The 13,141-nt window shown below is 38.1% G+C and overlaps 4 protein-coding genes across 4 annotated transcripts; 3 read left to right on the forward strand and 1 right to left on the reverse strand.

Annotated features, from left to right (window-relative positions):
* The first annotated feature begins 47 nt into the window (after window positions 1–47).
* On the forward strand, window positions 48–3,681 carry LOC9302016 (plastidial pyruvate kinase 2). The gene is made up of 12 exons (XM_002864154.2): window positions 48–512; window positions 912–1,199; window positions 1,293–1,458; window positions 1,537–1,671; window positions 1,786–1,896; window positions 2,004–2,092; window positions 2,266–2,328; window positions 2,436–2,611; window positions 2,720–2,822; window positions 2,938–3,086; window positions 3,174–3,282; window positions 3,371–3,681. The coding sequence occupies exons 1-12, from the start codon at window positions 270–272 to the stop codon at window positions 3,476–3,478; spliced, it is 1,740 nt and encodes a 579-aa protein (XP_002864200.1). The 5' UTR covers window positions 48–269; the 3' UTR covers window positions 3,479–3,681.
* Window positions 3,682–5,854: 2,173 nt separating this feature from the next.
* LOC9300277 lies at window positions 5,855–7,403 on the forward strand. The gene is given in 3 exon segments (XM_021010210.1): window positions 5,855–6,258; window positions 6,261–6,442; window positions 6,444–7,403. Coding segments are annotated over 3 exon segments (1,065 nt in total). The 5' UTR covers window positions 5,855–6,198; the 3' UTR covers window positions 7,267–7,403.
* Window positions 7,404–8,095: 692 nt separating this feature from the next.
* On the forward strand, window positions 8,096–9,454 carry LOC9300278. The gene has a single exon (XM_021010220.1). The coding sequence runs from the start codon at window positions 8,143–8,145 to the stop codon at window positions 9,238–9,240; it is 1,098 nt and encodes a 365-aa protein (XP_020865879.1). The 5' UTR covers window positions 8,096–8,142; the 3' UTR covers window positions 9,241–9,454.
* A 185-nt stretch (window positions 9,455–9,639) lies between these two features.
* LOC9300279 lies at window positions 9,640–13,087 on the reverse strand. The gene is made up of 3 exons (XM_002865896.2): window positions 10,851–13,087; window positions 10,517–10,708; window positions 9,640–10,429 (listed from the first exon to the last, which is right to left on the reverse strand). Exons 1-3 carry the CDS (start codon window positions 13,073–13,075, stop codon window positions 9,889–9,891), a joined length of 2,958 nt encoding a protein of 985 aa, XP_002865942.2. The 5' UTR covers window positions 13,076–13,087; the 3' UTR covers window positions 9,640–9,888.
* Window positions 13,088–13,141: the final 54 nt, after the last annotated feature.

Raw genomic sequence — 13,141 nt, forward strand, 5'->3', positions numbered from 1 at the left:
CCATTAGAATCGAGTTTAAACGCTGTCGTTTTGAGTTGTGTCTTATTTTGTTTTTTTCTCGACAAATTAATTAATTTTCCAACTACTTAATGATTTGTCACGTTTCGTCGTTTCGATACGAACTAAGCAAATTCTTCGTCTTCGTAAATTCCGCCGAGAGAAACCAAATCCTTCACTAAAACTCTCTGAGCTTTCTTCGACCTCTCTTTCTCATTCTTCGACCACTTCTCACCTCTCGAATTCATTGATCCTTCTCTTCAAAAACAGAAATGGCTCAAGTTGTTGCTACCAGGTCAATTCAAGGCTCGATGTTGTGTCCCAACGGTGGATCTGTGTCTACAAGATCCGAGAAGCTATTGAAGCCGGCGAGTTTTGCAGTGAAGGTTCTTGGAAACGAAGCTAAGAGAAGTGGAAGAGTCTCTGTTAGAAGTAGAAGAGTGGTTGATACTACAGTGAGATCTGCTCGTGTTGAGACTGAAGTGATTCCTGTTTCTCCTGAAGATGTGCCTAACGTATGTGTTTAAGCTATGTTTTGTATTGAGAATAGTTTTCGAATGTGGCTTTGTTTTTTTTTCTTTCTGGGTTTTGTGTTTTGTAGTAGTTGAGAAAAAGCATTTCAATTTCATTTTTACCAGAATGTGTTGAATTGAGACAGTATTAAAGTCTGTGATTTAGGGTTTAGTGAGAATGTTTTGATGCGTTATGTAATTGTTTCAATCTTTAAAATTGAATTTTTTGTCTTTTTATTAGCTAGATTGGTTATGTCCATTGATACAATGTCTGGTAACTAAATTTATATGTAGAGAGACTTCGTTTTGTCCACTTTGTTGTGTGTTTTGTAGTATGTTTCATGAGTATGTTAATGCTTTTGCTATGACTACTGAATCTTTTCCTCTTTTTTTTTGGATTAGAGAGAGGAGCAGCTCGAGAGGTTGTTGGAAATGCAGCAGTTTGGTGATACATCGGTAGGGATGTGGTCGAAACCGACAGTGAGGAGGAAGACAAAGATCGTTTGCACCGTTGGTCCGTCGACCAACACACGAGAAATGATATGGAAATTGGCTGAAGCTGGGATGAATGTTGCTAGGATGAATATGTCTCATGGAGATCATGCTTCACATAAGAAGGTTATTGATTTGGTTAAAGAGTACAATGCACAAACGAAAGACAACACTATTGCTATCATGCTTGATACCAAGGTTTGTTTTTGTTCTTCGTTTATTTATTTGCTTGAGAGTGTTTTTTTTATGTCCTTGTGTCTTTGTTGACGATTAGTTTCATTGTTCATATAGGGTCCGGAAGTTAGGAGTGGAGATTTACCACAACCAATTATGTTAGATCCAGGTCAAGAGTTTACTTTTACTATTGAGAGAGGAGTCAGTACACCAAGTTGTGTCAGTGTTAACTATGATGATTTCGTCAATGACGTGGAAGCCGGTGACATGCTTCTTGTTGATGGTATGTAGATCTTACTGACTGGTGTAAAAGTGTTTTAGTTTTTGCCAATATATTGATGGCTCTATTGATATGTTGTAGGTGGTATGATGTCATTTATGGTGAAGTCTAAGACCAAAGACTCTGTCAAATGTGAAGTTGTTGATGGTGGAGAACTTAAGTCAAGGAGACATTTGAATGTCCGAGGAAAGAGTGCAACATTACCTTCAATCACTGGTTCGAATTTCTGTTCACTTTTTCTTGTTGGTTTGGTTGAATTGTTACATATTTAAGTCTGAAGGATCTTATTCTGATGCTTATGTTTTATTTGTAATAATTTTCTTCTCGCAGAGAAGGATTGGGAAGATATTAAATTTGGAGTGGAGAATAAAGTTGACTTTTATGCAGTTTCCTTTGTCAAAGATGCTCAAGTGGTACACGAATTGAAGAAATACCTTCAAAGTAAATAAGTGGAACCACCGCTCCTATCCTAAGTGAATGATTTGCGTATGATTTTTCGTTTTTGTTCTAATCTTGAGTTTTTTTTTTTTTGTTACAAATATTTGCAGATTCTGGTGCTGATATACATGTGATAGTGAAAATTGAAAGTGCAGACTCCATACCTAACTTGCATTCCATTATCACAGCATCAGATGGGGTGATCTTTTCCGTCAACCTTCTCTTATTTGATATTTTCCGTACTTTTATATGCCTTGAAGTCTGTAATCTCCTTTTGTGAGAGCAACTGATTGGTGTTACTGCAATATATATTCTGGTTGGAATGGCCCTTCTGCATGTGATTCCTAATAGATTTGTGTATGTCTTTTTCAGGCAATGGTTGCTAGAGGTGATCTTGGTGCAGAGCTTCCAATTGAAGAAGTCCCCATTCTTCAGGTTAGTACTTGCCTCTCATTTAAGATAAACCAGATAATGAGTTTTGCCATTTCCACAGATTTAGAACTTCTTGCAGTTAAAACTCTTGATTTAAATTTGTTATACAGGAGGAGATCATTAACCTATGCCGGAGCATGGGAAAAGCTGTAATTGTTGCGACTAACATGCTTGAGAGTATGATAGTTCATCCAACTCCAACCCGGGCAGAGGTCTCAGACATTGCTATCGCTGTTAGAGAAGGTGCTGATGCAGTTATGCTTTCAGGAGAAACTGCTCACGGAAAGTAAGTGGCGGATTCTTTTCATGTAATCTACTGATTTAGCTTATAATGGTGTGAATCTGAAAAGATTGAAGGTTTATATGCACGAATCTGAACTTTACTTGGTATCAGGTTCCCATTGAAAGCTGCTGGGGTGATGCACACGGTTGCATTGCGAACAGAAGCCACCATTACTAGTGGTGAAATGCCACCTAATCTTGGTCAAGCCTTCAAGGTAAGCCACACCTGATTTTCTATTCTTGAAACTCTGCACCATTGAGTATTTATGTAGGGTTAGTCTATTTGCTATCTAATCCATACTAACAAGAACATTTTCTTATTGTCTACAGAACCATATGAGCGAGATGTTTGCATATCATGCAACCATGATGTCAAACACACTTGGAACTTCAACTGTTGTCTTCACCAGAACTGGTTTCATGGCCATTCTGCTAAGTCACTATCGTCCTTCCGGCACAATCTATGCCTTCACAAATGAGTAAGTATTCCATGTTTATTCTTTTAGAACAATGACTGTGACAAGTGTTATGTTATAGGAACTCACTGTAGAGGTTTTGCTCTGTAGGAAAAAAATACAACAAAGATTAGCATTGTATCAAGGTGTATGCCCCATATATATGGAGTTTTCAGATGATGCAGAAGAGACTTTTGCTAATGCCTTGGCTACATTACTGGTAAGTTCATTGCCCCTAACTAAATGTAGCTTTTGCTAGTATTTTATTGGTGCTAAAGAGTTGAGCTGGTAAACGTTGGATGAAACAGAAACAAGGAATGGTGAAGAAGGGAGAGGAAATAGCAATCGTACAGAGCGGTACACAGCCAATCTGGCGATCTCAATCGACGCATAACATCCAAGTCCGCAAGGTTTAAAGCTTTTGTCTTTAATATGTAGAACCGTGGTTTTGGTTAATTTTCGTTGCATGTTTCTTGTACTCTTAAAACTTGTTGTTTGCTGTATCTTCTTCAGTTTGCTTTACTACGATTATGTGTTTTTGGAGACATTATTAGCTTAGTAACTGTTTGTGAGACAGATCTTAACTTAGATGAGTAATAAAAGTGTTAGAATCCCCTAATACACACTTAGTTATGTCAACATTACCGGTTGAATTCATTTGTAGGAGAATTATTAGAAATATGGGAACAGTACACTAAACAAGCTTAAAGTCAAGAGACTGTAGAAAACTCAAAAACAAATCATAGATAGGGATTTGAGACACGTCCTTGGACTAGTTGGGTCCATGTGTCATTTACTACCTTTCTATTGATCTAAACTCATTTGAGAAAGATGAATAACGACCAAGAAGAAACTGATCCTTATGAACTAAAGCTCAACACGAGTCAACAGTCAACACTTTAGACAATCTCAAAAACAGTCTCTTTAAAGTTGAAATCACAGATGAAAGATCATGCTGTTTCAAAGATGAATCACATAATCACAATTATTTTCAGTTTTGGACATCAACAACATATGCTTGTAATCAATTCCGTAGACTTTTAATCATCTAAGAGAAAATTGCATGAACAAGTTCATTTCCCTAGGACAAAATAGGTGTTTCATTTACCTAGACTTGAGTTCATTTATACATAATTGTACATTTTAATGTCATTTCATTCATGCATATATATTGGTTAAACTTATTCAAGATATTTCATTGTTCTTATGTGATTTTATAAACTCAAAGCATCTTATTCAGTCATGTTCATATCGGTTTAGCATTTTATAAAGTCAAAATGATTTTTTTGTTGTTATCTAATTTTGTATAATCTGCCTCTGTACTACGGTGCATGTATATGTTCTCTCCGTTTGAGAATTCAAACTATAAACTCCAGTTTCATCATTTACTTAAGTATGTTTCTTTCTTAAACATATTCTTGAATCTTGACGTGTTCTTAATGTATATTCTCATAATTTTGTCTCATCTTCTCCTTATCTCTATTCAAGTAACATCTACAGGATTAAACGATCTGTTTTCTTGAGATTTAATTTTGAGTGTTGTTATGAGAAGAGTCAGAGTTTGTCTCTGTTACTTGTTCACCAAGCCCACTCACTCAATAAATATGAAGTTCACTAACTCAATCCGATCACTCACTTTTCACAGCCATAGCCAGTCTGGTATTTTCAAATGCCATATGCAAAAAAAAAAATTTGTGCCTTTATACTTTTCTTTTTTTGTAAATTTACAATAATATAGTAATATAAAAAAATTCATACTAAAACTTGATAAAACAGCTTTTAAATCTATGAGCAGTTTGTAAAAAAAAATATAGTAAAAATAAAATTATTTTCTTTCAATTTTATTCTTCAAAATAAGGTCTTCGATTCTGTAATTAAAGTCATGTTCCTTAGCATTCAGACAGAAATGAAAATAACAATGGAATCAATCAAAGAGAAAATTTTGTACAAAATCTTTTTTTAGTGAATATATTTTTCTGCTTAATTAGTATTTTACTAACTTAAAAGCTTAAACCTCACGAAATATGGTAAAAGAAAATCTCAACAAAAAAAGAATTATTAACAAAATCTAAAATAAAAATGTCTTTTCTCTTTAGATGTCCTAAACCATTGCTTGGGTAGCTTATGTTATGGACCGATTTTACAGCTTACTCACTCTTCTTTCTTTTTCAAAATGGTTTCATTCAAAGCAGTTTTCAAAACCTTCATCAACTCAGTCCTCAAAGGAATGAAGACTGCATCTCATGGTTCCAAACCCGAATAGAAAAAGCTAGGCTTGGTTGGAGCTGAAAATGTGGCAAAGAAGATCCAGAGGGAAGGAGGACTTGAGGGAGAACTCCAGAATAGTTTATCGTTGCATGAACATCAAAACTCCAGAACTCCAGATAAACTATTTAGTGTTGTAAATAAAATGTAATGTTAAAGTTCCATGAACATCAAAATTGTCCATAAATAATAAATATCAAAATGTAATGTTAAAGTTGCATAAATATCAAAATTGCTTAAATTTTTTAAGGACCTTATACTATTATTACTTTAAATTTCAAAAAGGTTGCCGTAACTTTAAATTGAAATTGTTGTGTACTTGTGTTTACCAATACTGCGCTGGCGGCTAATCAACTGCTCTTGGTCTAAACGTCATTCTCCGGAGAGGAAACCAAGGGTGCTTTTGTCTTTTTATGTATTAGAAATGGCAGATACTTTTTTATTTTTTGGGCAAAATAGAAATAGCAGATACCATAACAGGTTTTTTAATGTGATTATGTAAAATGAAAATGTAGAAGATGGCATAATCGTTAAAAAATCTCTAAATTTAAATTGTAAAGACAAGTCAGGAGGTTTAGAAGCGTCCAAAATTTGTTGGGCCCTTTTTATTAGACTTGGGCCGTCACACCATGTCCACCTTTACGAGCAGGCTTTGGGGACACGGACGAGGTAAAGCGGGCACATGCATTGAGACAATATTACTCTTTTGAACAAGAAAATATTTGAGCTTTAAAGTTGGAAGTTATTTAGTGGAGAAACGATCCCACAAAGACTTGGTGGGCAAGGTCAGGAGGGTTTTTAGATGGAGGAGATAAACAAACTCTTCTATTAGGAATTTCTTGCTTTCCCATTACGAACATAATCGCTATTCATGTTGTCTGTGCTTCTCAGCCGGAGCCTCCGCCTTGTGAAACCTGCGACCGTGAGATCATTCTTCTTCTGAGCCTCACTAATGGCTTCTCAACTTCCTCGCTGCAAACTCCTCCTTGTTCCATCCTCCGCGCTGAACCTTGTGGAGAGGATCTCGGCAAACTCATCATTTTGACTGCTACTGGGGAGCTCAACACTTTGGATAAGAAAGTGCCATTGGAGTTGATGAAGGAAATGGTAACGATGCTGGGTAGCTACTTTAAAGAACGATGGAATAGTGCGTCTCCAAGACGATTTAAACCCGTCTGCATCTGATTTAGATCCGAAACGCATTCCCCTGCCTCCTCTTGTGACTCTGCCTCATTGCCAAACCCAAGTTGTCACCAACGTGGCCATGTCCTCATCTTCTCCTGAGGATAAAGAATGTGTTGTGGCTGTCAAGTTCTTAGGACCTCAGATCAGCTTATGTAGACCAGCTCAAAGAAACTCCCAGTGGATCAACATCAGAATCGAAAACCCATGTTTCCACTCCTCCCCTGTTATGTTTTCCAAGAAAGATGGCATGTTTCACATTCCCGGATCTGGAGGTCACCTCATTGGATCATGGGATCTCCACAAACACAAGAACAAACCCAATATTCAGAGGCTGCGATTCAAGAACCTTCCCGAGCTCACCAAGACCAAAAGGGAGCTTTTGCATTCGTGTTGCACAAGCCAACACTTGGTGGAGTCAAGAACTACGGATGAGACTTTCTTTGTCAAGTGTTACAGGAAGGCCACATCCAGGGGCGTGGTGAAAATGAAAACAAAAGCTGTAATGGTCTTCAAGCTAGACGAAGAAGGAAACGCTGTTTACACTCAAGACATCGGACATCTCTGCATTTTCCTCTCAAAGTCTGAACCGTTTTGTGTCCCTGCTAACTCCATTTCTGGCATGTGCCCTAACATCGTCGAAATTTTGGATGTTGATGAATCCGCCATTGTCGGGTTGGATGAGTCCTCCCTCTTTAGTTATAGTTATACATTCCGGGCCCCTTATCATATTCCACCACAAAATATATTAGACTAGTTTAGTTTGGATTATGAGTCTGTCTTTCCACCTAAACCATCTTTATGTATAATCTCTGTAAGATTGATAAGCATATGCTAAGATGCTCTTGGAGTTAATTTGCTATCATCTCTCATAAGTCTCCCAACTAATTATGTTTAAACTTTATATCCAATTAGCAGCAATATAATCACTCGTTTAAGAAAGTTGTCAAAATTAGAGACAGTGTCCCTTTGTACTTTCACAATTGTAGCTTTACGTCTTGGATCTTTATCAACTTTCTTCTTAGCTTTAGAATCCAAAAGTAAGTTTAAGTGTTTGTAACTGTGACTTTGTGTTTGGAGATCGTGTAGGTTTGAAAACCAAAGCTGATAAGTACATAAAATAGAATAGTGTGTGATAAAGAGCCCATTTAATCTCTTCGAATCTGAGTTTAACTGACTGATTTACTGAATCATATGACTCTGTTTCTAATGAAGAAGTCTATTGTTCTTGCTTATGATACATCATCAAAATGTAGATAATTTTTTCGAAAATTATGTCATGACCAAAATTTGTTTAAGACAGAAACAAACATTTTCATCCTTATCAAAAGATGTGCTGTCTTTGCTTTTAACTCGCAATCATGAGATATAAACCAAAGTGTTGACCAAAAAAAGAGATACTATAAACCAAAGTTTGGAAGTTTCCACGGATTAATCTTTGCTCGTTTGCAAAAACACTAAGTATCATTAATGTTACGGATTCTTAAAAAAGAAAAAGTGGAAAGAGAAATATCCAAATACTTGGTGGAGATGGAAAGCTTGGTGGGCAAGGCCATTACTCTGTATTAATACTGGAGGTTTTTAGGTTCAATTAGGAATTTTTTGCATTTACATTAAGAACATCATCTTATTCATGGCTCTACTTCTCAGTCGGCTCTCGAGACTCCGCCTTGGGAAACCTGTGTTTGTAAGATCTTCTCTTCTCCATTCTAATGGCTTCTCAACTTCCTTGCTGCAAATCCCTCCTTATCACGTCTTCAGCGCTGATCCTTGTGGACCAAGATACCCGGATCTCGGTAAACTCATCATTTTCAAAGCTAATGAATATGACAGCACTCACTTGGAAAAGAAGGTTCCAATGGAGTTGGTAGATGGAAAGGCCATGGTAACGATCGGGTCATCTCATGGCTGGGTAGCTACTTTGAAGGACGATGGAGTAGTGCGTCTCCAAGACGATCTAAACCTGGTTGCATCTGATACAGATCCGAAACGCATTCCCCTGCCCCCTCTTGTAACTCTGCCTCATTGCCAAACCCAAGTTGTCACCAACGTGGCCATGTCTTCTTCTTCTCCTGAGGATGAAGACTGTCTTGTGGCTGTCAAGTTCTTAGGACCTCAGATCAGCTTATGTAGACCAGCTCAAAGAAACTCCCAGTGGATCAACATCAGAATCGAAAACCCATGTTTCCACTCCTCCCCTGTTATGTTTTCCAAGAAAGATGGCATGTTTCACATTCCCGGATCTGGAGGTCACCTCATTGGATCATGGGATCTCCACAAACATAAGAACAAACCCAAGATTCAGAGGTTGCGATTCAAAAACCTTCCCGAGCTCACCAAGACCAAAAGGGAGCTTTTGCATTCGTGTTGCACGAGCGAACACTTGGTAGAGTCAAGAACCACAAATGAGACTTTCTTGGTTAAGTGGTATAGGAAGGTCACCACCAGTGGCGTGGTGAAAATGAAAACAAGAGCTTTAATGGTCTTCAAGCTAGACGAAGAAGGGAACGCTGTTTACACCCAAGACATCGGAGATCTCTGCATTTTCCTCTCAAAGTCTGAACCCTTTTGTGTCACTGCTAGCTCCTATCCCGGCATGTGCTCTAACAAAGTCCACACCTTGGATGTCGACGAAGACGCACTTGTCGATCTTTCTGATTCCTCCATCATTAGTGGAATTTGTACTTTCGGGTCCCCTTACTATATTCCACCTCAAAAATTTGACTCTTAGGCTGGAATTATGTCCCCTAGTGCTAGAAGAGTCTTGTCTTTTCTTAAACCTTTCAAATATCAAATCTATTTTATATATTCTCTGTGAGATTGAGATGCATATGCTCTTAAATATACCACCTTTTGGCACATTTGATAATCTGCGATGACTCGTCTTCATGATCAGATATATATGATGAACTAGAACTCTGTTCTTTGGAAAAAGGTTCTTTTCCTACCTTTGCTGCAGTTGGAGAACAAAGTTGACTTATACAGTTTCCTTTGTCAAAGATGAATATGAATGAGTACATCTTGTCCTAAGTGAACGTTTTGCCTAGAATCCTTTGTGTCCTGAAAAGTAGATTAGACTTAGATCTCCCAAACAAAACGAATGTCTTTTGTTCGAAATTGGAACACAAAATGAATCACTCATTCTTGTATTACTATATGATGTTGTAATAAATACAATGAGACTCCATCTATATATAGGGTTTGAATAACTAACTCTAACAAAGAACATCCCTGTTCCACTCCAACTCTACTTATTCCCATTTCCATTCTTAATGATACATTTCATTTTCCCATTTTAGGCATCATTCTCTTGTAAGTGGGACTTCAGTGTCGTCTTCATCTCCAGGTCCGAGTCTTTAAACGGGGAGAGAAAGTTTACCTAAGAAGAATCATCCTGAAACAAAGCCTTTGGTACTGAACTACGAGGCAAAGCCTCACACTCGTAGCCATCTTTGTTACCAGTTCGTGTTCGTTTGGTCTCTATTGTTGTCATTGGTGTCTCACATACTCTATCATATTCCACTGACCTTTGCTCCTTCTTCCTTTTCACCATTCTCGGTTGCTGGTCCGCCTTGCCTTTAGAGTTCTTTACTTGTTTTGGTGCCCAAACTCTACAAAGATCAGGCATCCAACTTGTGAAACTCGAGAATCTTCTTGCCCTCTCCCTCATTTCTTGTGCTTCAACCTCTTTCTTAGCTTCTCTGCACTCCTCAGTGTTTTTCTGCTTACTAGTACCAGGAACATCTTCATTTCTTTGACTATGATGATGACTTTTGAAATTGCTATGGATATTTTCTCTCCCTGATTGACTACTGTCTTCATTGTTCATGAAACTATCTTCAAGATCCTCATCAGTGAACATGAGCAGATCCATCTCTGTATATATTATATTGACAGCTTCTCCAAGAACATGATGATACCTGAGAAGGGCCAAAAGTCAGATGCATTAGCATGAATACACATATGACCAAAACAACAATATAAGTTCTGAGAATGGCATTATATACCTGGCTTTTATAGATTTGTCGACATACTTATCAAGGCTCCACTCACCAAAGAATCCGCCATCTAACTTACACTGAATGCCCTCAAGGAACATGCAAATCTGTTTTGCAAACTTCTGTGTCACAGATTCTTCACTTCCCAAACCTATCTTACATCTTAGAATCTCCATCCTGAAAAGAATCTGCAGCTCGTATCTTATAGCTAATTAAAGAAAACAGAACAACAATGCCAAACAATTCAGCTTAGATAAATGAAAAGAAAGCATCAGTTAATAATACCAAGTCAAAGCATAAGAATAAGTTGGCTACTGTAACCAAACAGAAAATAAAAGGATACTCTCTAACGATGCTACTGGGTGCAGCTTCATCAGCATTCCGCTCACTTTCCATTGATGATGAATCTTTCTTTTTGAACTTGGCAACTAAATCTTTCGGATCTTTCAGTAACATCTTGGTTAGCTCGTCAGTAACCAACAAGAGGGTTCCACTCTCACAGCTATAGTCCTTCTCAGCTCCTTGAGAGGAGTAGAAGACACAGGACTTGACAAGCCGCTCGGCCAGAGCTGACAAGTCTATTTCCTCAGACTCAATCCCTTGTTTGATTTTACTAGGAAGACTAGCGAAGAAATTCTCTGATGACTCTGATGCATGAACAGAAGCATCATTTTCCTGCTTTCCAGATATACGATTTCCACTCAAAGCAATGTCCTCTTCAGCTACAGGTAAAGAAGAGCTAGCCTTTTCTGTCTCTTCAGAGGAGTTACTATTTTCCTCAATCGGATTTGCTCCCACATCTTCCAATGCATTGCAATAACTAGCCACGGATAAGCTGCAGCCTCTGGGTTTACTAATCTGTTTCATCCAACATTTCAGAAACTTAAATTTCTTGGACTTGCTAAACTTGGAGAAATAAACATCTTCTAGATCTATTTGACCATAATCTTTCACTGATCTGCAGAACTCCTCCCAGCTAATGTCATTAAGAGTATTTTTTCTTGGTTTTCTTTTATATACGTTACAACTGACTTTCTTCCTACTATCTTCATGATCCACAGTTTGAGGAGAGACTCCATTCTCAAAAACACAGAGTAAAGCTGACGAGAAAGTGAAGGGCTTGAGGATTCCTGTCCGCAAACTACCATTGCTATTTGAAAAAGATACCAGTGCTGAGTAACCTTCCCTATAGAGATAACTTAATAATATCTGCCAAATGGGTGATGATCTTTTCGCTACTTTCTCACCTGTCTCCTTCACTAATATCTGAAGAACCCGGTCTGCCCAAAACACACTCTCCTGCTCCTGATCTTGATCAGATTCCTGGGAAACTTCATGAACAACAAAAGTATCACAAGTATACCTCTCTAGTTCAATAAGATCATCACACATCCTCAAGGCTTTAATACTAAGTTTGGTAACCCCACCACAAAACTGGTCAATTAGAGAGTCCTGATTGACTGGTTCAGGCCCACTAGCTAAGTTGATAAAATCATCACACCTCTTCCCACTAGAAATTTCAGAAGAAGAAAAGTCTAGCTCACCGCACTTGCATTCCATAGGTTTACCATTAATATCTTCAATCTCAAGACTGGCTTGAACAGTAAATTTCTGACTAGCAGATAGCTTCGGGCAAATACCAATTGTAGGATATATTAATCCAAAGGGAACAATTGACGAACCAAAAACAATTGAATCCGTAGAACAATGTCCCCAACCCAATTCTCTAATCCCACTATCGAAAAACCCAGACTTCAATCCCAGTTCACAAATTTCACCAAATCCATCTCCAGATTTAACATCAATCCAGCTTAATTGAATATCTCTATCATCAAATAACTCATTCACACAGTCAAAAATCTCCCTTAACTTTGACTTGAACAAATCCAAGTCGCTAAAACATTTATCACCAGTCTTAACATCAAGAAACTCAGAAACCCAATCCAAATCCCTAGAAATTGGGGAAAACATCACGACCAAATTCGACCTAACGATATCTAACCCACCATCAGTAAATCCAGGAATCATACCTATCTCCGGATCTCTAACCACAGGCTCCCAAGCGTAATCATAAACGATCTGTCGCAAATTCGCCGCGACATTAACCCCACGAGGCGATGCCGCCACCGCCAGAGAACTGGATCGAAGTTCGCATCGTTTAACCGTGTCGATGGCGCGTTTAAGAGAGACAAGTGTAGGGTTAGGAAGGTCAAATGAAAGTGAAGAAGATGAAATTGAGAGTGAAGAGAGCTTTGAGGAAGATAAGAGAGAAGAAAGAGAAGAAAAGAAGAATTTGAAAGAGAAGAGAGAAGCAGATAAAGGAGGAAACGAGAGAAGCTTCTCGGCGGCGGAGATCACGACGGCTAGGTATTGCTCCGAATTGGGTTTGACCAGAAGCGGATTAAGATCTATCAAAAGCACGAAACGCTGCGTTTTGGCGTATAACAAATCTCCAGCCATTGAAATGAAACAGAGAGAAAAGATTCGATTTTGGGTTTTGGGGTTGAAGAAGAGAGAGAGGAGGGAGTGAGCTACGACGAGGTTATGTTTTTGGCGGGAAATTATCATGCCACGTCATCAGATAGTAGATTTATTGGGTCTTACTACATCATAAGCCCATTTATAGCCCAACAA

This window comes from Arabidopsis lyrata (genome assembly GCF_000004255.2).
Source record: "Arabidopsis lyrata subsp. lyrata unplaced genomic scaffold ARALYscaffold_8, whole genome shotgun sequence".
NCBI lineage: Eukaryota > Viridiplantae > Streptophyta > Magnoliopsida > Brassicales > Brassicaceae > Arabidopsis > Arabidopsis lyrata.